Source organism: Chionomys nivalis, chromosome 3 (genome assembly GCF_950005125.1).
Source record: "Chionomys nivalis chromosome 3, mChiNiv1.1, whole genome shotgun sequence".
Classification (NCBI taxonomy): Eukaryota; Metazoa; Chordata; class Mammalia; order Rodentia; family Cricetidae; genus Chionomys; species Chionomys nivalis.
The window spans coordinates 1482052-1508312 of record NC_080088.1 but is presented as its reverse complement, the minus strand read 5'-3'; the positions used below and the strand labels follow the sequence as shown (position 1 = coordinate 1508312).

At 44.7% G+C, this 26261-nt stretch overlaps 1 protein-coding gene across 1 annotated transcript in view; it reads right to left on the bottom strand.

The window, feature by feature from the left end:
* Positions 1–26261, bottom strand: part of Dscam (DS cell adhesion molecule) — a 544090-nt gene that overhangs the window by 113001 nt on the left and 404828 nt on the right. The window contains exons 13-16 of the mRNA XM_057763777.1: positions 10205–10401; positions 8297–8393; positions 7621–7749; positions 1897–2064 (exon numbers count right to left, since the gene is read on the bottom strand). Of these exons, the coding sequence (XP_057619760.1) occupies positions 1897–2064; positions 7621–7749; positions 8297–8393; positions 10205–10401 (591 nt within the window). The remainder of the gene's footprint in view (positions 1–1896; positions 2065–7620; positions 7750–8296; positions 8394–10204; positions 10402–26261) is intronic.

Genomic DNA, 26261 nt, shown 5'->3' with positions numbered 1-26261 from the left:
GGAAAGGACACAGCCTGCAACAACAGCAGTGCTAGTAATGGACGTCAGGGGAGCAGCTGCAGGAGATACTGCTGGAAAGAGGGAGTGGCAGGATGTGAGGGGACAGGAGGGCACTGGGCGTGTGGCTGAACAGTGCAGTGTGGGGTAAAGATTGTGGGAAACTTAGTCTTTGAACAGCCAGTATACTGTAACTCCAGGAAGTTAGGGATGGGGTAGGTAAACATTTTTATATGATTCTGTTTTTGCTGAAATATGTCAATACTCAGTTTTCAGCTATTTCTGAAATCAAAGTACTTCTGGAGCTCGGAATTTGGTTTTCCAGTGTCTGCATAAGGAGGAAAATGAACCAGACATACATCTGTTTTACAGATGAGAAGACATGAAGACAGAGGCCAAGGATCAAACATGAAGGCAGCCTAGTACCCACCCTTAAGAACCATTTTCAAGACTGGATGTCTTCCTGCAGTGAGAAATAGGCCCTGGTTTATGGCCTTGAACACACCCAGTCTTGTTTGACCTTGGAAGCTAAGCAGGGTCAGACCTGGTTAGTACTTGGATGGGAGAAACAGTGTCCATTACTTAAACTTATTTCCTCAAGAGTAATATTGACCATATAACAGAGAATTACAATGCTATGGCTGGTTTAGAAATCACACTTTTTCAAATTTAGCATGGGGAAAATAATCTTGAAAAAGGAGCAAATGAAAGATGATATGGTGTTCACTACTGCAGGGCTTACACTAAAGAAAAGTTGAAAATGACCGACACGTCCAACCACGTAGAGTCTGTTCCATATGTGGTGGGGTATGCCACTATGAATTGTAGGAGAGCATTTCAGCATATAATATCTATGCAGAATACAGAGTGGGCAGTGGGAAGTCAATAACAACCTGCCTGGAAGTTGATATCAACTTCCGGTGAGTCACGGACACTGGAAGATGATGGACGTTGGACTGACCTTAGATTAAACTTATACAACTCTTTGATTGACAGTGGAGAAACAAAGGTAGGATTGAGTACCAGTCATTCTTCACTTTCCAAGAAACAAGCCAGACATTGCTTCCTTCTAACAGAAGTCCAAAAACTTTGGCTTCCTCCCCTCCTCCATGGGATAGGCTCACAATCAGCAAACACTGACCAGGGCCAAATTTTCAGTCTTCTGATAACAGTTAACTCCATCAAGGCAGGCTGGAGTAGACATATATGTCTGTGTGTGTTCACATGTGAGTGAGCATACTGAGGAGCATGTCTAGATGTATGTATGAACGATGAAACTGGTCCCGAAAATGATCTAGAAGGTTCTGTCAAGATGGCCCTATGTCAGCTCTAGGTGGCAGGATGGTAGAAGTTGCTTCGTCCATTTCAAGATGCTTACATTTTTCAAAAATGTATCTTCAAAGTTTAATAATTCAAACATTTAATAAGAAATAATTTATCATGGTAGGACAATAAAGTGATTATATAAACCTTTAAGTTACCTGTGCCTCTGCACTTGCCCACAGACATACTCTTGGCGTTTCTGACTTAAGCTTGTATCTTTCTCCCACACTTGACCTCATGGGTCTTGGGAACACACTTAGCCTTTTCCCATCAACCTGGGTCTAGTGCAGCAAAGCCAAGAGATTATATGACATGACTCCTTGAATTCCTCAGCACTGTTTGCCTCATTTTTTCCGTTCACACTTCTATATTAAGAACCTTGACCATCTGAATAGCAAGAATGATCTCAAAGTTGGGGCAAAGTGCTGTGGGCATTTTATAAGGTGCAGGGCCATGGGAAGTCCACATCAAAGAAAGTCACCAGGAACAGGGAAAGGCGTGATTTGATTCTACATTTAAGCGTCTGAATCACAAGAGTAGATTACTGGGTGGCAGGTTCTAACCAGTGCCACCTACCTGCCTCATCCGCCGTGATGGTGATCTCGTTGCTGGGCTCACTCTTGCCAATCCGGTTCTTGGCGTACATGCGGATGCTGTAGGTGGAGGAAGGGTGGATATCAATGATGGTGGCCGAGTTCAGCTGAGGGGAAACATCTTTGGTTCTTTGAGCAGAATCCCAGGAGTCTTTTGGGTTTTGTTTTTCAAAAAAGAAGAGATAAAGATGTGAGTTTTTTTTACTCTGCCTTTGAAAGTTCACAACAGGAATTTAAAAAAAAGAAAAGAAAAAAGAAAGGAAGAAAGAAAAAAAATACCCCCAAAGTGAAATCTCAACACAATGTTCCCAGCTTCTTGCCAGAGCTGGTCACCAGAGGGTACATGGGGTCACACACTTATTACCCACAGCAGTAGGTAAAGGACTGAGGTGAGCTTGGTACAGGAAGGGGCTTTGAGAAAACACACAACACATATGCCTGGGGAAGAACGGGATGGGAAACACACGTGATGGAAACTGGTTCTGTGGAGCCTCGGCCACACACAAGTGCTTATTCTATAGTGCACCATGGCAAACTATATTTCAGACATTGCTCCCACTCCAGGTCCCTGGTTCTAAAAGGCCCAAATCTCAGCAAAACCCTTCACTATATCTGACCCTTTCTTCCTAAACCAAGTGTGATAAAGCTAAAATCATTCCACACAAGCCGGTTCAACCTTAGCATAAACCCCACAAAGAAGCACCTTGATCAATTTCAATTTTTAAAAACTCATTTCATCCCAAATCTGTGGTGGCGGGAATCTGTTTTCAGTCTCAGCTATTTTGGATATTAGCACCTCCCTACTGTGAAGGGATATCGTGGAATATGTGGCAGTTTGAGCAGAAGAATTTTGGTAGAAGAAGATGAGGTCAGCCAAGTTTCTTGTATTAGAATAGATGGGCAGTTGACTGAGGATGTGTACTCATTGGCAGCTGTTGATTATAGAAGAAAAGAAACCCTGAGACTGGTCCTCTCCTGCAATCCTTAAGGATTTTCATGGAGTCTTGGGAATGTCAACTCCTTTGTCTCACTAGTGATGAGCTTAAGGGGGCTGCCTTATCTCAATGTAAAGCAAGACTTGAAGAAACAAAAATGCATGGATTCAGAATGCTTGTAAGGATTTTTCTTCTTGGGAATCACACATAATGGAAATGGATCATCACTATCAAAGAGCAAAGTATAGGCATCTTTTGAGCTGGGAAGACTGGGGGCAGGATATCAACATGGAGAAAACGTGGTGAAAGTAAATGATGAGTTTGATAGAGGATGAATGAGGGGAAGAAATCTATGTCAACAAAATGATGTCCAACAATGAGCCTATCACATAGAGAAAAAATCAGGTCTCCTGCAGAAGATGTTTTGATACAAGGAGGAATCACTAGAATTGCTAGATACAAATACAAAGAAATAGGGATAAGCAGGATTCAGATGGTTGATGGTTCTATCCAGATAATATGCAAGTTTCTGGAAGTGCAAGGACCAATGAAGACAGAACTTTTTCATTACAACCACATTTATGGGACATGGAAGAGACTAAGAGCCTAGAGAGGCTGCCTGCTTCTTCCCCCAACCTCCCAAGTCCTGTAAAACACCAAAGCAGGGAGGGGTGACTATGTAACCTGCTGAGCACTCAACAGTCACCAGCTATAGGTTCCTTTGACCCAGCCTAAGTCCCTGTAGGTGGTCCACTTGCAAAACAACCTTCTAGTTTGACTCAGAAGCCACCCTCCCACTCATAATTTGTTTTTCACCCGTGGAAAACAAAATCATTTCAGACAAACTGAGGATTTAGTTTTCAGTGTGAAAGTCTAGGGAGTCAGTCTACACACAGATGTTGATAACTAGAAGCTGGCATTTGACCTCAACTGTGTTACCTCAAGCTCAAGATCCTTATTCTACAGCCTTCACATGTTCTCCTAAACCTCTTTTGAGATGATAGTACCAGACACTGCTTCAGGACTGCTCCACCACAATAATGTCCCTGCAAGGTCTCGGCTTACTGGTGGGAAGGAATGATGAACAAACATTTGTGTTAGATATAAAAGGCAGCAGTTCTGGCCAAAAAAAAAATGGTGGGAGCATTGTATGTTTGCATAAAGTAAAGCTCAGAGAGCAGTGTGGCAGACCCCTGAGTGGCTGGTGGAAGAAGGGAACAGAGACATATAATATTCACTGCTGATTCCAAACAATCCAAGGAAGAATTGGAAAGCTTACAAATTCTATGAACCAGATCAGCTTGATGGTCAGATGCCTGACCCCAGATCATGACAGATCACCAGGGACAAGAGTAAAGCCACTGTTATGTTTGCCAGGTGCTGACCGTGGTGCTGAAGTTCTCCACACTCTTGGGGATGGGAAGAGAGGAAAGGGGCCAGCAGAGCAGGCAGGGAAGGACAAAAGACTACGGTCCCCCAACATGAGAGAATGGGGCAGATGTAACAACTATAGTCCAATGAGAATGAAGGGTCCTTATGAGAAGATGTTGGGGGACTGTCACAGAGCCCAGAGCATCCATGTAGAGATGTGGTTTCCGCAAGAATCAAAAGAAAGGGGCAATCAGAGCACCCCAGAGCTGCTGGTAATAGAGAAGATACATGAAGCAGGGAGGCACCTGCCCTCTAATGCTTGCTTTCTACAAGACAATACCTGTGGTGTTGTTCTGGGTGTTTCCAGAGTGGATGGTCACAGAGGCAGGCATGGATAGGGGCTCTTTAGTATTATTAATACTAAAAACCAAGGACATCTGTCATCAAGTCACGGAATGAAGACCATTTGGCCAATGGATGATGTTTGGGCTGAAGAAACCCTGTGTGCATTAGCCCAGGCTACAGCCTGTAAGAGTTCTAGCTGGACAGGGCAGAGTGGGCCTTGAAGAGCTGGTAAGTTCGTGTTTCCTGGACTGGATAGTTCCAGTCTTGACTGATGCACTGATAAGAACCCTCTTTGCTAAGAATGTGAAGGGTTTTTACTACACTGGCTGAATGTAGCTTTTGCAAAATAATTACAAAAAGTAGATGAAAGTTCCTTTGCAAGATGGTGGCACTGCTGCAAATGAGTGGAGATCCAGGGTTCAACGGACATTGATTATAAGCTCAGAATGTGTACCAGGAACCCTGGAGTGCAGAGACACTGTAAAGAATTGGCCAGACACAGGTCACAAGGGTACTCCAAGCAGACAGCTTGTGTCTATTCTCAGTGGAGAATAGATTGGGTTAACTAGTTGGGATTCCACCGAGAAGTACAGGATTATGGGTAGAGAAGAGGAATGGCTGGTTGGTGAGGGCTTTTTGGAAGACATGTAACCTGAAGGATGGGTTTTCTATGAACTTATCTTAGAAATTTTATTCACTTATAGACATGGTAATGAGTTTACACACCCAGTAGTTACCAAGGAAAAGACATGACTCATGAAGATGCTGACAGACATGAGCTTTACAGAACTGAATGCAGCTACTACATATTAGGAGAGCAGTTTCTCCCTCTCTCCAGGGCTTCCTACTCTGAGGCTCAAGTATGTAAATTAAATACAAGGAATATTTCCTCCACATTCTATTCACATTAGATAATGTACCATGAGCTAGGGACCTGAAGAAAGGAGGAAAGCAAAGCACAACTCTGAGAAACTTGTCAGGAACTGAGAGGGGTGTGCATTGAGATTTCTTAGATGGTGAATTAACCCCATCAAGATGAGCTTTTATAGGCCTGCATCTTGTAATTATTTTCATGCATGTTTGAGTAACACAAAAGACTGCACTTGTAGGGGTGACCATGTGTCAGAAAATGAGTGAAGGATTTTAAGAGCACTTCTGTGTTAAAGACTCATTAAATATGGATTTGACATCCACTGCCTATCAGGTATTCAGAACAATGGGCAGTGTGGAAATAAACATAGCAGGCAGAGGGAGCCCAACCAACTTCCAGACTGGTGGAGGGACATGCGTGCACGGATATGGCAGTTAATACACACAGAGGGTCCCACTTGATATATGTCACAGAACTTGCCAGGAAAAAGGAACACCAAAGAAGAGTGGGGGCCCTATGATCGAGGGGAATTGGGTCTTTCTGCCAGAGGCAGCCTTGGCCTCTGCAATGCTCTCCTCTTTCACAGATGAGGTTAGCAGAAGGGAGACAGATAGAGGAATAACAAGGTGAAGCGAAGGCCAGCAGAGGGCCAGCATGAGCTGGATTCTAATGCTCATTACTGCTGGTTTGGGAGGGCACCAGATGTTGGCAGGGGGACCTTCCCTGAAGGCAGCATGGACCAGGCCTGCTCTGCAGTGGGAGGCTGCTATGTGTTCCAGTCCCAGGAATGTGGGCGGCCAGTGCTTAGCCTGTGGGAAAGTGGGGCTTTTCTTGCTACCTGGGTCATGTTGAATGACTCTGTGCCTGTCTACGTCTCTGCCGTCCCTCATCACTACCCCGTTTCCAGGCAAGTCTGTACCTCACTTCACTGAACAATCTCTTTTTTTAAAGCCATCCTCTCTCCTAGTTGGTCCTGAGAGAAGCCTGTTTGTCACAGCCCTGGATACTGCTCCACTACTTTCCCCAGGGACATAGTGACTTCAAGCTGCACTACTTGCCTCAAGGGTCTTCCTGGGGTTGCATGCATGCAATACTCCCATATGAAACTCTGAGACCAGAGAGCTGAGCCACCCCCTGTTCTTATGTGCATCCCAAACCAGCTATTCTGAACAAGATCCTTAACCATTGATCCATACTTGACACTTGCTCCGAGTCTCCAAATTCTGCCTCTCCTAATTCCTCACTTCCGTTCACCAATTCCTGGTTCTATCCCTGGCACACTGCTAGTGAGCCATCTTGCCCTCTGGACCTACTCTTCTCAGCTGTCTTGAGTTTGATTTGTTGCTATGTCTCATCTCGAAAGAGACCAAATCATTCCTGACAGGGCAATATGAAGCAACACATTGGCCTAGAAAGAAAAAAAATGCTCTTGTGCCTCTGAGAAGTGAATTAACCCTTCCCATGCAGATTGCTCTCCTACCCTGTATCTTCTATAAGACACAGAAAAATTCTGGCGAGAGGCCACAGTGGTGCTATTCTATCTTCATCCAGGGAGACTGTAAGATTCCATGTGGGACTGCAGTAGCCTTTGGAAAAAAGACCAGAGAGAAAGCCTGCCGTGGTGCTGCTAGCTAGGTCTGTTTTATGTGTTGGCTGTGCACTGGCTGAGTGCTCCCTGGCCTGTCCCTAGGCCATTTCCAGAGGGTTGCTGTAGAGCCATTATCACTTGAAGGAAGATTACCCTTTCTCATTCTGCACAGACTTGTCATATGCCACATCCTGCAGACACCTGCATGGTGAAGCCTGAAGCTTGGGACGGGAGATCCAGGTTTGTAATCCAGGGCAGCACCTATCTGGAGCAGTGGAAGGTAAGGAGGCTGGTAGCTAGGAAAGACCAGGATAGAAGCCTATTTCTGTTGGTACTAATGGGCAAGCCTGTGGTGGGAGGAATGCCTACCAAGTGCCTACCAAGACCAAGGCTGAGGTCCTGCCAGGTCACTCAGACAGGAACTGAATGTGGGCACAGAAAGAAACCTGGACATACTCATGCAAGGCACGGACCAAATGGAAACAGCATTCTGAGATTTGTGTGCGGAGGAACTGTGGACGTACGATGAAGAGACAAGAAGGAAGGCAGACGGGCATGCAAGACGCAGACAAGTCAGGGGGAGAGTGAAAAGCTTACCTGATTTATTTTTGCATTCGATGTCATAGCCTGTGATGGGGCTGTTGCCGTCAAACCCCATGGTCCACCTGAGCGTGATTGTGCGTGCTTTGACATCTTTGATCTCAATCTCGGGAGGGTCTGGGGGTTCTGTATCATCAACAGAAAGATGGAGGTTAGTTCAGATCAAGCCTGGATTTAAGTTCCAGTGGAAGAGTTGCTTATAGCCAGCAGGCACTGCCTGGTAGAAAGCATTTGCTAGCCAATTTTCCTTTTCTGATTAACTAGAAGGCACTGCCCCACTTCTTCAACAGATTCTGTTTGCAGCCTGTGTGGCACCAGGCCAGACCTGCGAGATGCATGCGTCACTGCTTTGACTCACAGCACATTCATTCCCAGATGGTGGACTTCCCTCCCATCCTCTTCATCTCATACATAGGCTCCCAAGATGGAGTGGCTAAGCTTGTTTGCACTTGGCCTAAGTCTCTGGTCTCTCATCAGAGCGGTCTGGTCCCCACAAGGGTTTGCTCCCTGAATTCCACACAGTCACACCTTCTGATGAAATCCAGACTTATGCCAATTTCCTACATAGCTAGGACTTCCTGAGAATACAAAGTGTTCCCAGCTGATTGGGGCCGTACTGCTCCCTGAGGTCAGCACACCTTGTCCTAAATTCCTTTTGTTGTGTCCAGCGTACCTTGCACTGTGAGTTGAATTATTCCACGGTCCTCCCCATAAGAATTGATAGCATGGCAGGAGAAGAAACCAGAATCTTCTCTCACTGTTGGCAGAATCTGTGACCAAAGCAGAAAAGATGTCACTTCTGATAGTAGTTTGAACTGGAGATCAGCAGACATGATTTCCTGCCATTCCCAGCACTCATTACGACTACAAACATGGACACATACACACAACACAGACATAGACACAGAGATACACATAAGCATTCCCACCCCCACATGAACACAGATACACACAGACACAGGCATATTCACAGTCACTCACACTAACACACATTCATGAATACACACTCACACACACATTCTCAAACAGCACACAAAGAGACACTCATATGCATACTTTCCCATTCACACACATGGATACACACACACACAGATATACACACAATCACATTCACACAGGCACACTCAGAGATGTATACTTAGATGCAAATAAAGATGTACACACATATCCAGTTTCACAGTTGTACACACAACCTCACAACCCATGTCCACACTCACAGACTCACCTGCACATGTGCACACTCACAGGCAGACACACTGACAAAGACATACTTGCCCACATACTGATATACACTGATCTACACTTGCATGCATTTACACAAATGTACCCACGTTTATACATTCTGAGGGGAAAATACTTCCATGCAATGATAAGCATGCAAACAGGTCCGTCTGTCTTGTTGGACTAGATGTCTGATTTACATGGGCTGCTGTGGTCAGGCCCATCTATACTCCACACACTTCTCTCTCTTCCCATGTGGTGTGATTTTAAAGAGCCATGCAGAAGAAACGTCTATGAATGAGCCATCTCTCTGCACCCATCACTCTGTTCCTACGGACACAGCGATGACTTTTTGAACACGCTGTTTCTTTCTAGGATTTCCTAAATGGTCAGTACAGCAGCTCTACACATTTCCAGTGTATTTGCTATTTTGAACAACATGGAGTGGGTTCCAATATGTGTGAGATGTGTATTATATGCAATATATGCAAGTCTACGGTATCCAGATACACGATTGCAGCATCCTCATGTCTGGTATCTGTGAAGCTAAGACACGGCTTGTCCTGTCAATGTCCTCAGGACCTCACCAGTGTTCTGCACCATAGAGCCTCGAGGATTGTACCCTGGAGGCAGAGCCACTGTCTGTTCTAAGCACATAGCTTTAAATTTCCCTCATGTGTGTGCTTCTGTACCAGCCTTCCTCATGAAGATTGTTCAGTCAGTCACCCTCAGTGCTGCAGACAGAACAGACACGCTTCCTCCTAGCTCTTGTGAGTCTAGATTAATGACGGAATATTCTCTCCATTGGATTTTCTACAAAGAACCAAATATTTTTCCTTTTTTTAAAAAATTATTTTGTTTTAAGTTACATGTATATGTGTTGGGTCATGTGTACATGTATGCAAGAACCCCTGGAGACCAAAAGCAGGCATTGGATCCCCAAGAGCTGGAATCACAGATGTGGTGAACCACGACGTGGGTTCTGGGCACTAAACTCAGGCTAACTATTAACTCCTGAGCTAGCTCTCCAGCTCTTAAAAATATCTTTATTGTATTTATTGTAGGTTTTCTTTTCTCAAAGCTCACGCTGTTGAATATGCAGCTTACACCCACCCCACTCCTCTGAGGACAATGCTCATTGAGAGACCTTCTTCAGGGCTTAGTTATTTCTCTGTGGACAATGGCCGTGAAGTTTACTTCAGAGGGTCACTCAGTGACCTTGTCCATGAATATCAGCAGAGGAATGGGGTGTCATGAGAAAATTCCAGCAGGATATTCACATGTCATTCCAGCCATGCACATGTCTGTGTCAGAAGGCTGACGAACTGTCCCAGAACTCTGTCCCATCTGGCATTTTTACCTGCAGAGTAGAGATCACCTCCTCTCCCACCTCCTTGGTGGACACAAGGTAACGGGCCATTTCGGGGTTAATGATCCTGTCCTCTTTTTCCCAGCGGACAATGATGGGTTTCTCTCCATGTGCTGTACAGCTCATCTCCTTCTTTTGACCCTGAGTGGCCAGGGTAGTGTTGGGATAAGAGGTTATCATAGCAGGAACTAAAAAAAAAACAAAGCAAAGAAGACAAGCCCAGCTCAGCAATGCTGCACTCTTGATTCCCCAACCATCACACTCAGTGATTCTTCAAGAGACAATTCTTTGAAATAAAATGTGTCCAAGAAACTGCTGAGCAACAGCCAAGAGTAACAACGCTAAAGACAGCAGAAATTGCCCTGTAGGTTCATATTCAAGGAGTTGCAGTTTTATTCCAAGTCTTTTGGAGCCAGATGTGAGCCAGGGGCATGGCCTGTGTCACCACAGAACACAGGCAAATAATGATTCAGCCCTGGGGAGGAACCCTTATTTATGAAATTACGTCAGTCCTGGGAACTACTTCTCACACTCTTCTCGGCTCACCTCTCTGACGAACTTTGCAGATTGCTATTAAATCTTTCCCTGGAGACCTCAAACCTTCCTTCCTTCCTTAACTTACAACAAAAGCTCATCCACAATTTACAGAAAAGGAAGAACGAGGAGGAGGATGAGAAGATAACCTTTATTCGTGAAATCTGCATTTTCTTTCTTCTATTTGCACTTAATCTGTAGGTTTTTGTTCTTAGCAATGGGTAGCATAAGACTCCATTCTCAGCTCTGGAATTCTGGAAGTCTATTTTAAAACCCATCTTACGAACTTTATTCTAAAGTTACAAGCAAATGAGAGAGAGAATTCAGGTCAAAGCCAAAATGGATCCTGGAAAGCTACAAGCAATGGTATAGGTGCTTCAATATCTAAGTTGGCATGTATTGGTTTTTCAGTTATCTGAGTGTTGTCATGGTATTAGTGCTTTGGTTATCTGAGAGGCAGAGAGCTAAGAGGCAGACTTCCTCACTCAGGTGCCTCGAAGCCTTCACCTTTAGAGAAAATGAGAAACAAAAAGTCAAATAAAATCCCCAAATGACAAAGGCTACAAACAGCCCCGGCTTGTGCCACAGGCAGAGAGAAGCCATCTCCTCCGAGAATCTGTCGCTTGCATAGCCTGACCTAGATTTGCAGTAAACTCATGCTAGAGAATTAACGTGGGGATGACCTTCAAGAATACACCCTGGAAGGACTTGACCTTCCACCTGCTCTGTTGGCTTTCAGTCAGATGAAGGTAGCCATGAGCTCTCCCCTAACAAGCACAAAGCAACCTGTTTGATTGACAGTTGGCCTCTAATGACTCAATATAATAGATCACCCACACAGTTTGAAATATCAAGGCTAAAGAAATAAATACATAGAGGCATATTTAATAACAGGGGTAAGGAATGCAATGTCTCCAAAGAGACTGGGAATCTTTGAAAACTATTAAAAACAAATCCTCATGTCCCCCACATGTCCCCATGCCTCCAATCCTAGGGAGAAAGACCCTTCCCTTGTTTCTAGGGTCAAATTTGAATTTGTGTTTCTCCAAGATTCGTGAACCCTCATAATGCAGCTTTCTGTGGAAACAGGGCTTCGCAGAGATACTTATTGACAGCCAGGGTCTGTTGCAGTGCAGGCTGTTGGGTAGATAGTGTTACCTCTGCAGTGAATGTTCCCACCTAAGTCCGCAGCCTGAATCTTCTACAGTACGTGATTTTTTTTTGAGGGGGTTGGTCTACTCAACAGGTAAGTTTGTGTTACCAAATGTACAACTATATTTATGTATACAATACTAATTACACATACAGGTATACACATGTTGCATGATGTATAAATACAAATGTAATGTACATCTTGAAAAGGATTTTACAGAGTTACATGTTTTCATACTGCATCAACTTCTAACTAGCATTTACATTATTTTAGAAAGAGTCCTGTCTAACTTGGTAACTTCACTGTGCCAACCCCAAGGCTGAGGGAGCTACTGATTTTACTTTAAAATTTTTATTAGCTTTTATATATTTATTCTCTTTTTCTCATTCTTTCTGTGTGTGTGCATGTGTGTGTGCATGTGTGTGTGCAGTTCATAGATGATATATGAGAATGTATCCTCACTTCCTACCATGTGAGTCCTTGGGATTGACCTGGAGTCATCATGCCTAGCTCCAAGTGCCCTTATCCACTAAGCCAGTGAGGCACCTTGCTGGCTCCACATTCCACTCTTCTGTGTCTTTTCTAAATACTACTCGCAAATGGGACCATGTAATATCTGTTTTCATGTTAGCCTTCCGAGCTCTTTACACATAATGGACTCAAGGGTCATTCACCTTGTGGTATGTTTTGAAATTTTACTTTTTTCATGACTCCCTTGCATAGATCTTCCATGCTTTATGGTTTTAAGTGTCTCAAAGTCATGGGCAGTATTTCACAGTATCTGTAAAAATGGAAAGGGGAACATGAAAAATGGAAGTTTTCTCTGGGGAATTGCCCATGGTTTCCTTCTTCCAGTGTTAGTATTTAGAGTTCAGTATGAGTTCAGGGCTCCTGTTTCCCTTGGGGTTTGTTGGGCCAAGGGCACAGGGCAGGATGCCCCTGTGGGAAGGCTGGAGAGCCCCAGAATGCAACAATTTAAGATCTGCTGATGAGCAGGGGAGAGCTGCTCTGGACAGACTGAAGCATTGCTGTGACGACTTGAATGCTGTTTGCCATTTCCTTAAAAATATCACACACATGCACACACACATGCATGGACACACATTCACGCATACATGCACGCACACTCACACACACATACAGACTCACACCTCTCACACACAAACAAGACTCACCTCTCTCTCTCTCACACACAGACTCACACCTCTCTCTCTCACACACACAGACTCACCTCTCTCTCTCTCTCTCTCTCTCTCTCTCTCTCTCTCTCTCTCTCTCACACACACACACACACACACACACGACTCACCTCTCTCGCTCTCTCTCTCTCACACACACAAACAAGACTCACCTCTCTCTCTCTCACACACAGACTCACACCTCTCTCTCTCTCTCTCTCTCTCTCTCTCTCTCTCTCTCATGCACACACACACACAACTCACACCTCTCTCTCTCTCTCACATGCACATACAAGACTCACTTCTCTCTTTCTCTCATACACACACATATAAATTGTGTGTGTGTGTGTGTATACACACGCATATCTGTGGTCCCGAGCACATCTGGCATGAGTTAGCTCTCTTCTTCCTCCATGTGGACCCCAGGGATCAAACAGAGGTCATTGGACTTAACAGAAAATGCCCTCACCTGCAGAGCCATCTTGAGAACCTCTGCACTTCCTTTCTCAGGCTGTAACAGGCTTTATTGCACACTATGTGGGAGACATGTTTCAAGAAACCATGCAGCTTGGGGTTTTACTCACTGATACTATTCTACCAGTGACTATCTTCATTTTTAGTCATATTTCTCTTCTGGGTGAGAGTCCCATCAAGATGGGGCTTTAAATTCTGGTGATGAAGCCAGCATTCAGTCAGAAACACTCAGCTAGCCTAGGTTTCCCCATCCTGCTTAGAATGGCCAGAAGAACCCATTTGTTTTAATGAGCCATCACCACGGCTTCTCTTCAGTGCTGATGTTTGAAGGCACGGCGACCTTTTCACTTGTCACAGTCCTGGGCGCCGAGAGATGACAGCATATCAGGGCAGCCACGCTCTCTGCCATGATTCCCGAAGCAGCACAAATGGACGGAGTCATTTAACAGGAATTGGTACTAGGGAGAGACTGTGAGAAAACTGCAAATCCAGACCCAGGACGGCTCCGGCCAAAGCTATGCGCTATGTATTTTCCTGCAAAATTACTCATTAAGGCAGGTGTTGTTTTACATCAGGAGAAACGAGTTCATAAGCGTCGCTCATTAGCCATGGAGCTACCCCACAGCTCCTTAACTCGCAGCAAGTCTGCATTCTTGGGTTGTGTTAGGAGCATCTTCTGACCTACTTTCTTGCAGTTTAAAGATTCAGCCATGCAGGGTTACTGCAGCCCCTGGCCAGAGAGAGTCATCAGGCATCTCTCGACCTGACTCATGGCACAGTGGCAGAGATGTGACCTCCTTAATTTGACGCTGACAATGGTGGGGGTGTTTGTATCACTGAAATGGGTGAATGCCGGAAGCTGGCCTTTCTTCACCCCCTCCCATTAGCAGCTAATTATTAAGACGCTTATGAATACCGTATTTGAGATAGTACTTCTCACTCTATGTAATGACTTCTACTCAAGCATCTTTTCTAGCACATTTCTGTGTGCACGGTCACAACTTCACCACAACGAGAGCTAACACCAACACATGCTGTATGGTAATAACTTCCGTCTGTGCGAATGCCACCACTGTAGGGACCTCACACTAACGGATTCCTGCAGTGTGTGTCCTTAGAGTCCAGCTTGGGCATAGCATCCTGCTGGGCATAGCATCCTCGGGTTTTATCTACATTACTGTATATGCCAGAATTCTCTTTTAAAAACATACATGATATTTCAACCAAAGCCTAGACCACACTACCAAAGGATCCTTCGGGGCTGGAGAACAGTTTCCTATGGTTCTCCATGGACAAAACATTGCTGTTTTAAAGCCTGCAGGAAGAACTGAGTGAGGAAAATAGACAAGGACTCTCTGCCTGTTTTCCCTCCAGCCGCTCAGTGGCCAACCTGCCCCTTCCCAGTTTGGGGCCTCACACTCTCTGCTCCACGCTTGTTTCCTCGTCTGTAAGAACAACCCCCTAGACTCTGATGACAATTAATGAGATTATGTCGGAGGCACCAGCTACAGGGTGTCTGAAGAAAGGCCTGGTGGACTCCCAGGTCCTGATTACCACCGCTGCAGGGTCACAAATGCCTCCTGCCCAAATACTTATTGTTCATAAAAGTTTTAGCAAGTGGGGCTGCCTACTGGGCTTCTCTAATCCCTATAAAGAAAATAATTCCTCCTGCCAGGAATTAATAAGTTCTTAACTGCACTGAAATATCTTCTCGGCTGGGTCACTGTTCTTACATAATGAAGTTACTTTGATTATAACCATTCATCAGGTCCATGTTTCTGAGCTAGAGTGGGTTATACTTGACGCCGGGCTTTAGCAAGGACAATATCCCCACTTCCTGGCTGTGGTGCCAGGCTGGCTGACATGATTAAACCTGTCAGGGCAACGACACAGAATGCTTAGGCTTCATATCAGATTCGTTCTGAAGTTGCTTCTTGTCCACCATTGGAAGAAATTTGATTTATTTTGCATGACAAGCATGCATATGAAGCAAGAGATATTAAAACAGTATTTTTCCCTCATTCACAAGGAGATGTGGGAAGCCACTTCTTCCTGATCATTTTTTTCCTTTCCTGTCTGGTTATGTACATAGATATTCTGCTTTTGCCTAATAGAAAAACTCATTAGTAATTAGAGGAAAATGAGAAACTAGTAAATAGACTTGAATTTCCTGCTGAAGTGATAGTAAAATAAATAAGTAGAAAACTTGCCATGCAGTATGACTTTATGCAAAAGGAGATTAGAAAAAGGTCAAGGGCAGTGCTTTGATCACTCTCGACAATGGCTTTCCTGAATTCCTACTCTGTGGAACTCCTTCCCACATTCTCCAGAGCCACCAGATCACGTGACCAACAGGATATGGCCGAAGTAGTGGCTCATTGCTCTACGATCAGATTATAGGGTGTCTGTGACCTCTACCTTGGGCATGGCCTTCCATCACTGGCTGCAGAGATGCCTGCTACAATGCCACCAGGATGCTGAGGCCACCAACTGCAGGACCCAGAGAGAGATGGATGTCAGTCTGCTACTGACCCTCTAGGAGCCTGGAAATGGATTTTCTCTCAGCTACTTCTGTCCTCATCAAGTATTCCGATACAGTTTTCAGAGAGCAAGCAGTTTCCATGGAAACGGAGCCAGCAGTTTCCAGGTGGCTTGGGGATGGACACAGTGAGTCAATGGGCCCCAGGCTGCGATCTGGCTTCTGAGCAGGTACTTCACATGTAGATGCCGTGTGTCATGGAGAAACACAGAAGATGAATCGTCATCCTCCTTCCAAACACTGGCTGGTGATCATGAGCAACTTAGTGTAGCCTTACCTAACTCTTCCAGCTAAGATTTAAGTCCCCAGTTGCTTTGCCCTAGTCTGTTATATACCGTTCTACAAGGAACAAGTTTTAAATGAATATGTATAAAACTGAAGACTCTAAGGAAAAACAAAAAGCCGTATGAAGGGGGTAGCATTAGAGAGATTGTGCAGGTCTGAAACTGTAGTGTAATTTGTGTGTGTGTGTATGTTTAGGTATGAACATTGTGTGGGTGAGCCTGACCAAAGAGGTCAGAGGCAGAGGTTGACCTCAGGTATCTTCCTCAGTTACTCTCCATTTTATGATAATTGTGCTCTTGGCTTCCAGCACAGCCACATGGAGCTGTGAGCACAAGCACGGGCCACATATCACATGCACAGATACACACGTGCTTGAGTGCATGTATGAATACATGGTGCACTCATAAAAGAGTACATGAGTGGGTACAGCTGCTAGCAGGGCATGCTCTCACACAGGTGTGCACATGTCTGTGCCCTCTATCAACCCACTGCAGCAGTCTCTGGAAACAGCTGTCAGAGTCCTCTTGGAAAGCCAATAGGATATCACCACATTCTTTTCACTTGAATTATCATAAAGTCTTCCTACCAAATTTTATACAGAAACCAAGACAATGCGCAAGTCTTTGCAGCACGTATTTGTGAATAAATGCACGATTGCAGATTTCTTATTTAGGAGTTCTACAGCTCGACAAGCTTGCCAGATTTCACAGGTTTCGTGAGAGGATCTTTGGCTGAGTGTCTGTGGAGACCTAAGACAACCTGGATGAGTCTGCAGATAAAGCACGGCTTCAGGAGGTGCTGGGAGTTCAGCCTGCTCGACAGGAAGTCACTGCCTTCCTGTACTTATTCAAGGCTGGGAAGGGGAATTCTGCTCAAGTGCTGGAGTGCAGTTATCACTGATGCTTCAGGATGGAGGTGTGTCTTGCTTCCGAATAAATGCCAGGAGGATCATAGGCTGCCCCCCCACACACACACCTGAAACCAAGGTTTTTCCTCATCCTACATATAAATCCATGTGCCCAGCTGCACACATCTGGCATACTCTCAGAGAAACCAGGCAGGCAGCATCTTTCCAATGTCTCCTGTCTGTCAGTTGTTTCCTCCTGAAAGGAAGACAGAGGAGGAAGGGCTTGTCAGCAAACACTGCTGCTAATGAGGAGGTGTTTTATGACCTGGCACTCTCAGGGGGTGTTTAGGTTCCAGAGGCCTGTGAAGTGACATGTGTAGCTGTCCCTCCCAAGGGAAGGGAGCAGGCACTAATTGAGGTATTGACGGTTCTAAATGAAGCAGAAACCTGCTAGGAAGATCGAGTCCCAGAGAAAATGAGGAAAAAAATCAGCAGTGTATCCCGGGATCCAGGCTTTCAACCAGAGCTCATTCATGCATAGTGCATGCTCCTGAACCCAAAGACTAGGGTCTCCCCAGATACGCTGTCTCAAGCTGCACAGTCCAGAAGTCCTGGGGGAAACATGAGAAATGGAACCCCTCTCTCCTCACTGTTCTTTGTCCTTCCAGAGGAAGGTTGACATGGAATGATCCCACACACATGATTCTACACATATGATCGCAAACACACAACCCACAATATGATCTGAAACATAGGACCCATATACAGAACCCACATATAAAATCTCACACATATAATCCAATACATACAATCTACATGCAGGATCCCACATATATGATCCCACATGTGTGATCCCATATAAAAAGCCCACACATGTGATTACGTACATTAACATATAAGGCAGGAGCAGGAAACAGGCTTCAGAATACCTGAGAACATTATATAATGCTGTCTTCTCATGAAGAAAGTCCACAACACTACCCTTTTTATTCTTTCTCTCTCTCTCTGTATATGTGTGTGTGTATATGTATGTGTGTGTATGTGTGTGTCTGTTTACATGCATGTGTATAGAAGTCACAGGATACCTTGGGTGCCTTTTCTCACTTGACTTGGGTTCAGAAAGAGATCCCACTTCAATAAATAAATGTGGATAGAGTTTGAGGATTGCCGACCACATATCTGCATATGTGCACACATACGTATTGGAACACCACTGAACAATAAACACCAAACATGCTTATGCACACACATACATTCTCTCTTTCATAATACTGACAGTAAAATAAAATTTATGATATATCACATTCATGGAATAGAAAGGGACTCATACATGGAAAAAAATCAAATTTTATTCTAAGAAATAAGTTTGCTCATCTTGGCTGGGGGGATGACCCAGTTGGTAAAGAGCTTGCTATGTACATGAGGGCCTGAGCTTGGTCCCCAGCGCCTATGTAATAAAGTTAAGTGGAGCGTGTACTTACAACCCCAGTTCTGGGGAAGTAGAGGCATGGGGCTCACTGGCCAGCTAGTCTAACTGAACTAGTGAGCCCCAGATTCAATAAGAGAGTCTGTCTCACGGAATAGGTGTAATAGAACTGAGGAAGACACTTAACATTGAACTCTGGCCTTCACATGTGTGTACATAACCCCCCAACACACACAACAACATGACAACATACATGCAAAGCACATTTATGAATTCTTTCTTCTCAACCCATTTCTTTATGTATGCCCTATATCACACAAGGAAAAGAAATAACATTGAAATATCTTTTAAAAAAGAGTGCGCATCACATCATATTCAATGTCTACATTATATTTTTCTGTCTTTTCTTAATCCTTTATAATAAGCACATATCATTTCTCAAAGAAAAAAACCAACAACCTATTTTGATTTTGGAAAAAAAGACCCTAAACAAACAAAGAAGCAAGCACAACAACCCTCAAGTTTCATGGCTCATGCACACGATGACCTGGGAGGACACTGAAATAGCTCCTGGATGGGGCTGGCTGCTCCTCTGTAGCCCCTGTGCCCAAGCTGAATCGGGCACAACCCTTCCACCAAAGGAGATGTCAGCAGACTTCCTGCAGACACACAGAATGGCACACTGCTTTCCCTGAAGACTCAACCAACAGGCAAAAGGTGGGGAAAGATCTAGCTTACAGGTAAAGAGGGTTTTCCATACAATTTGGGTGCACGGAGCAAGGCAGCAACTGCTGGCACCTCGATCTCTTCTCACCCCCTCAGACATCCACCTCAGTCAGCCTGAAACTCTAGAGGGTTCTAAGAAAACCACAGCTGGCATAGGAAGCTTCCTTCTTAGTGGAGTTAAATAAAAATCCCTCAACATAAATAGACCCGAAGACAAGGTCTTAGCTACTGTGACATCGTTTAGGAAAGTTGGAGAACAAAGGAGCCGACAGCTAGATGAGGGGGTGCTATTCTGAGACCCGCAATCAAGATTAATTGTAGGGTGATGTTCTGTGGACTCAGAGAGGGTGCCTTAGCCCCTTGGACAATGAGTGATTTTGCCCCACGTCTTCTTCCGTTGCTGGGGACCTCAGAGTGGCTTGCTATGGTGGATGAAGTTCACCTGATTTTACCTTGACGACAACAGCCATGGGAGGAGGTTGCCAAGGAAGCAGAGAAGGAAGGGGCTGGTATGTGGGAAGTGTGACTCAGTCCAGACCCCTGGAGCCACCTAGCATGACAGGTTTTAGACAGTATGGTCATAACAAAGCAACCAGTATGAGGAATGGATCCATGTTTTCTAGACTTTGTAGAAAAGCTTCACTTGCAGGGATCCTGTCCTTCCATACCACCCATCCTGTCTAGTGTTAGCATTGTCGAGGTCTTCTGTCTGGGTTGGGTGTTTGTCTATTGTTTGTTTTGAGACAGGGTCTAACTGTAGCCCTGGTCTCCCTGTGTTGAGGTTCCAGGAATGACCCACCTTCCCAGCCTGTGAACTATACTAACGATCACTCCGAAACCCAGATTATCCTTTTCTAAGCACACACTTCAGGAAGCTGGAGGACATTTTCAATATGGCCAGCTTGCGGTCACATGGCCCACATGAAATCCCTCACTCTCACTGGTCCTGTATCCCAGACAAAACCTTGAATAGATTCCTGCACCACATCCAGCCACGGACTTGAACCTTCGATATTCTCATCCAGAATCTTTCCCATTAGATTTGTCTGTTCGGGTTCCATGCTCCTCATCCTAGCTCAAGCCTCAGTCAGCACGCCTGGGCTGGGCTGTGTCCCTCCTCAGTCAGGCTCAGATTCCTGAACTGCCACCTCCACCTTCATCGTCTTCCATTGCAATACGCAGCAGACCCCACCAGACACCAGGATTCAATACCCACAGCCTGTAATTACAGACACCTTTTCATTCTGCTGCAAGCCTATTCTAGTGGTCAAGTTTCCCTTCCTCCACTCTTGGTTACCTCTAGTATCCTTTTCTCTACCCCACTTGGCAGGTTGCAATCTAGAAGAGAATTCTCTCCCACCCAGGCCTGTCTGGCCTAAGGAAAATTTCTATTTCTGGAGTCTGAATGCTGCTTCTCAGTTCGTGGTGACCAACTCACATTGTATCTCTCCCATCACCTTTTTATGCTGATCTGTCTTCTCTGGGGTCCTGTACATTTAATAAATATACAGGTCCACTTGTGCCCTTCTGGCATCCATTTTCTTTTAATTATTCATTTTGAAACAATTCTCACAGAAATCTGCAAAGCTCCTATGCAGCCCTGCATGCATCTCACCCAGTTCTCCGCATACTGTGATTTGTATGAAGTTGTGACATCATAGTAAAGCCAGGAAATTATCACTAGGACATTATGCTTCCAAGCTGCACTCACTTGTTTGTGTGTGTGTGTGTGTATGCTTTTTGTACACATACATATGGTGTGTATGTTTGTGTCTGCGTGTGAGTGCAAATGTGTGTATTGTGGGTTTGTGTATTTGTATGTGTGTGATCTGCATGTGTGTGTGTGCATATAAAATTCTATATAACTTCATCTCACTACTGTCAAGGCACACAGATGTTCCTTGTCCCTAGAACTCCCCATTGGGACCATCTGTATTTGTGCTTAGATCCACCCACACCTTGTTCCTGTCCTCTGGCAACTGTCTCTTTAATTACTGGCGTACTTTATAAATACAGTCTCTTGAAGTTGACTCTTCTTAACAAATACATTTTTATTTATTCTATGTGTTTGGGTGTTTTGCCTACATGTACATTTGTGTACCACATGTATGCCTGATACCCACAGAGGTCAGAAGACAGTACTGGATCACTTGGAACTGGTGAAGGTTGTGAGCTGTTATATGGATGCTGGGAATCAAACCTGGGTCTTCTGGGAGACTAGCCCGTGTTCTTAACCACTTAGGCAGTTCCCTCATCCTGAGGTTGACATCTTAAAGGCTTATGCAATGTTCTAAAATCTATCCAGTTTACTTTCCCAATAATAAATTCTTTTTGTTCCAGCCTAGCAGTGGGAGGTCATTATAGGAAGACTGGGGATTTTTAGACTTGTAGCTTGCTAAGAACTTTGGGTCTTTTGCAAGTTGAGGCTTATGGGTAATTGTGCTATGAACATTCCTACACAGGGATATTTTTGAGGACACAAGTTTTCAGATCTCTAGGATGAATGCCTTAGAGTTTAACTCCTGTGTCACAAAGTACATCACAGTACATGCACATCTTGTTTTATAGGGAACTATCCAGTGGTTTCCAGAGAGATTGGCCCACTTGCATTGCCACCAGCAGTATTTGAGATCCACCCATGGTGTCCACATCTTGCCAGAATGTGCCATTAGAGTTGCTTTTCTTAGTTCATGATTTTCATACATGTATGGTCAAATATTTAATTTTTAATGTGTAAATCTGTCTATTTACATTGTGTGAGTCATAATCCCAAAGGCAGCAATGTTTCCTTTGTGTGTGTGTGTGTGTGATGTGTGTTGATCTCTCTCTCTTTTCTGGGAGACAGAAATTCTACAAATTCTTTTGCAAAAGAAGAAGAACATTCAAGACATAGAACAAACCATCAGTCCATCCCGTGTGGAACCTTCTGGCTGCTAATGGTGGCTTCCTCTAATTGGACCAAGGCAAACTTGGGGACAGAGGTAAAACTGTGGTTCTGCATTTGAACAGATCACAGGAATAGTTGACCTGAGAGCTACGTCAGAGTCAGATACCCTGCTTTGTATGCACAATGATTAAAACTTGCAGTGTGTGTGTACATGAGCCCTCCCTTTTCACCAGGATTTTTGTCTGTAGCTTTTGATACTTCATATTATTTCATCCTTGTAGATTGCATTATCTAAGCCTTCGGTGATGGCCTGATTATCTTTCTGTTGGCTAATCTGCTAAAAGTTGAGGCAAATCCTCCTGCACCCCGTATTCAAGCAAATTTCCTGTTTGTTTTTTCAACTTCAAAATATTTACATTTTTGTTTTAAGTGGTGATATTTCATGCAGGTAAAAATAAATTGATATATTTTATTCTCACCCTGTTGCTTTTCCCCATTATACTGGAGCGTGTGACTCACACAGACGCCCACTGACACCCTTGGTTGTATATTTTTTTTTCCTAGCATTTCTTTACACATATGAGTAAGGACACAGAGGTAACAATCATAACTGGCTTCCGGCCTCTTGCTGTGGGTCACTGTCTGCCCATTTGGCTAAAGTGGGACCACTGTCCTGAGCTGGGTACAAATGCTTTCTCCATGAAACCCTGCTGTACTTGTAGTAAAGATGGCGCTGCCTGCCTTTGTGTCTCTACCTTGTACATGAACTTTTTCTTAACACCTCAAAGAACGAGGCTTTCTGTCCCAGGGCGGGACCCGTCAAAAGCGGCAGGTGCTCGGAGTTCAAAGGGGAGACCCTGTCCTTTGAAGTCTTCAAACACCAGAGTCTCTTAGGTTCTGTACGGAAGGTGGGAAGTAAAGGGGGAGGGGCAGCATCACCCTCTGCCTGGGGTGGGGGCTTGGCGCAGTGGGCTTCCTGTTGAGACTGACGCAATGGTGCTCTCTCCCCCTCACTCTCTTCCTCCCTCTCTCCCTCCTTCCTTCCACACACTTCTCTTACACTACAATCCCAGCATCCTTTGACTTTGATAGAGCCACAGAATTCCAAGTGTGCTGAGGCAGCTGGACTGGGTCTCCTCAGATGCCAAGGTCTTCAGTTCTCTCAAACCAACCTGCTGCCATCTTTCCCTTGTAGAAGATTTCACTCAGCCCAAGGACCTCATCAGTTCTCAGTGCAGTGCATTTGAACCCTATGTTGATGCCTTGGGTCACTGCTGAATCTCCTGCTTCCCAGTAGTAATGATATCCATAAAATGCAGAGACCCCTGGAGCCCACAAATCAATCAACAGCTTGGCTCATTATGGCAATGGCTCAGATCACTATGTACTCCTAGTTACAGCATGAATACCCAGCCACATTTTTGTGTTTACATATTGACTACTATTTCATATATTCATAATTAACTAGGAAATCTTTCAGGCATATCAGAAGAGAGAATGGACGCTGTGTGAACACTGTGTGCCCTGATAAACATATCTAGCATCATATGACCCCAGGCCATTGTTCACCTCTGCCATCCTAACTCTAGGATTTTATTGCAATATATGGGCCATGTGGTCTGGACAATGCGGTGAGAAGCCCCCACAACAAACAAAGGTCATTCATTCCATCCAGGTCATGGTGTGTGCTCATGATAGCCTGGCTGTGGTTGGGCATGTGATGACCCACATGTTCTGATGACAGGGCAGAGCGGTGCTGAGTTCAGACTTTCTTCCTTCAGAATACGCCTCCAAATTCATTCGTGGTGTATGCGTGTCCATGTGTGTGTGTGTGTGTGTGTGTGTATGCACGCGCGTGCGCGAGTGAGTGCATGTGAATGTATGTGCACATATACACTCATGTGTGTGCATGTGTATGTATGTGCATGTGTACATGTGTCCACATGTTTGTGTATCTGAGTACAGGTGTGCACACGTCACAGCACATATGTGTGATAAGAGAGAACACCAAGTGTCCCTTCTCACTTTCCACCTTGGTTGATACAGGGACTCATCCCAACCCTGTAATGGAGCTGAATCGTGAGCTTCACAAATATACCTACGTGCTAGCCCCTAGAACCTGTGATCTGAAGTCCCAGACAAAAAGACAACATCCACCTTAAATATTCTACAAGGTGATTGACGGAGCAGAATTTTGTGTTTGTGGGGAGTTGTAATGTTACATATCCAGAACCAATTATCTTGGGATATCTTTAACCTCCTTTCGAGCAATCCATTGCCCATCTCTGAATCTGACCTAAAGTCCCGTGATAATAAGGAGACGCCTTTTGAGAGGCATAACTAGATGATTACCTCCCACCACACAAAAGCTAAGGCCGTCATCACATAGCCTCGAACAACCACAGCAGAGACTGCTTCACTTCCCAAAGGCCCTGCCTTATGTTTCCACCAACATATTTCAAAAAGTGTTTCAAAGGCTGGAAGAGAGGACTTGACAGTTAAGGGCGTGTACTGATCTTGCAGAAAACCCAACAACAGTTCCCAGCATCCATGTTAGGTGACTCCTACTGAGACTATCCAATGCCCTATTCTGGTCTTTGAGGTACCTGCATTGACACACACACAAAACTGCATGCCCACCGCACACACATACACATAACTGAAAAATAAAATAAGCCTTTAAAAGCGCTTTGGTTGTTACTCTTTTGTTCTGTTAATGAACATCTGTTAAAATCATTTTTCCATGGAATATGATATTGGGGGCAAATGGATTCTGTGTTCACGGTTCCCACTTATATTTGACTCTAAAATGAAATACCACGTATTCTCCTTGTGGTGAGACTGCATTTTGCAACAAACCTCATAGAGCAGGAGAGATATTTAAAAGGTTAACAGCAGCTGGGAGTTGGTGGTGCACACCTTTAATCTCAGCACTTGGAAGGCAGAGGCAGGCGGATCTCTGTGAGCTTAAGGTCAGCCTGGTCTACAAGAGCTAGTTCCAGGACAGGTGCCAAAGCTACAGAGAAACCCTGTCTTGAAAAACAAACAAACAACAACAAAAGAAGAGGTTAAGAGCACTGGCTGTTCTTCCAAAGAACCAGGGTTCAATTCTCAGCACCCACATAGCAGTTCACAACTGTCTGAAACTCTTATTCCAGAGGATCTGACACCTTCCTCTGAACTCCGTTTGCACCAGGCACACTTTTGTTATATAGACATACATGCAGACAAAACAGCCATATACATAAAAAAACACATAAACCTTCAAAAGTGATGAGCAATTAAGGTAAGCATATCTAACTGGACTCATCCTGACTTTGAGTACCAAACCTGACACATGTCCTGTGACAATCAGGAGTGTCCTTATAGCCACCATGCTGCTTTGGATGATGTCCCATTATTTTTAGGTAGTATTGTCTTCACCCCAGAAGCATGAGCATAAGACACGTGACAGATGAGCGTGCTGGCAGAAAGGGGCACCCCTCCACTGCTCCCCGTGTATTCACGGAGCTGGTGTCAGGCACAAGGCTTACTGAGGAGAAATGGCTTTGCTGGTGGCTTTTAGGTTACCAAGGCATATGGAGGTCATCTTCACTACAAACTGTGACTCCTTTCCTATTTGCACACATGTGAGCATCTGGAAAAACAGAATCAGTGATCACAGGAAATCTATATTGCATCTGCTGTGGTTTCAGCAGGATTCTATGAAGATGGAAATTCAGGAAGCCACTGTAGAATATGGTAGAAGCTAGGAAAAAAAAACACTCAGATGTTGGCTCAGAGATGGGGGATGAGAAGCCGGGGTCTGTACCCCGAGGCAGATCTTCACAGGCCTCACTATCACTGAGGAAAATCTTAAATAAGCCCAGGTTAACTTGCTCCATTTATCCTCAGCCATTAATTTTGTAGACCATGTAGCTAGTCAATGCATTGCCAGTTTCGCTCTAGCTCTACGACAGACATGGCCGCTTCTATGGGGGTTATGAAGATAACGGTTGC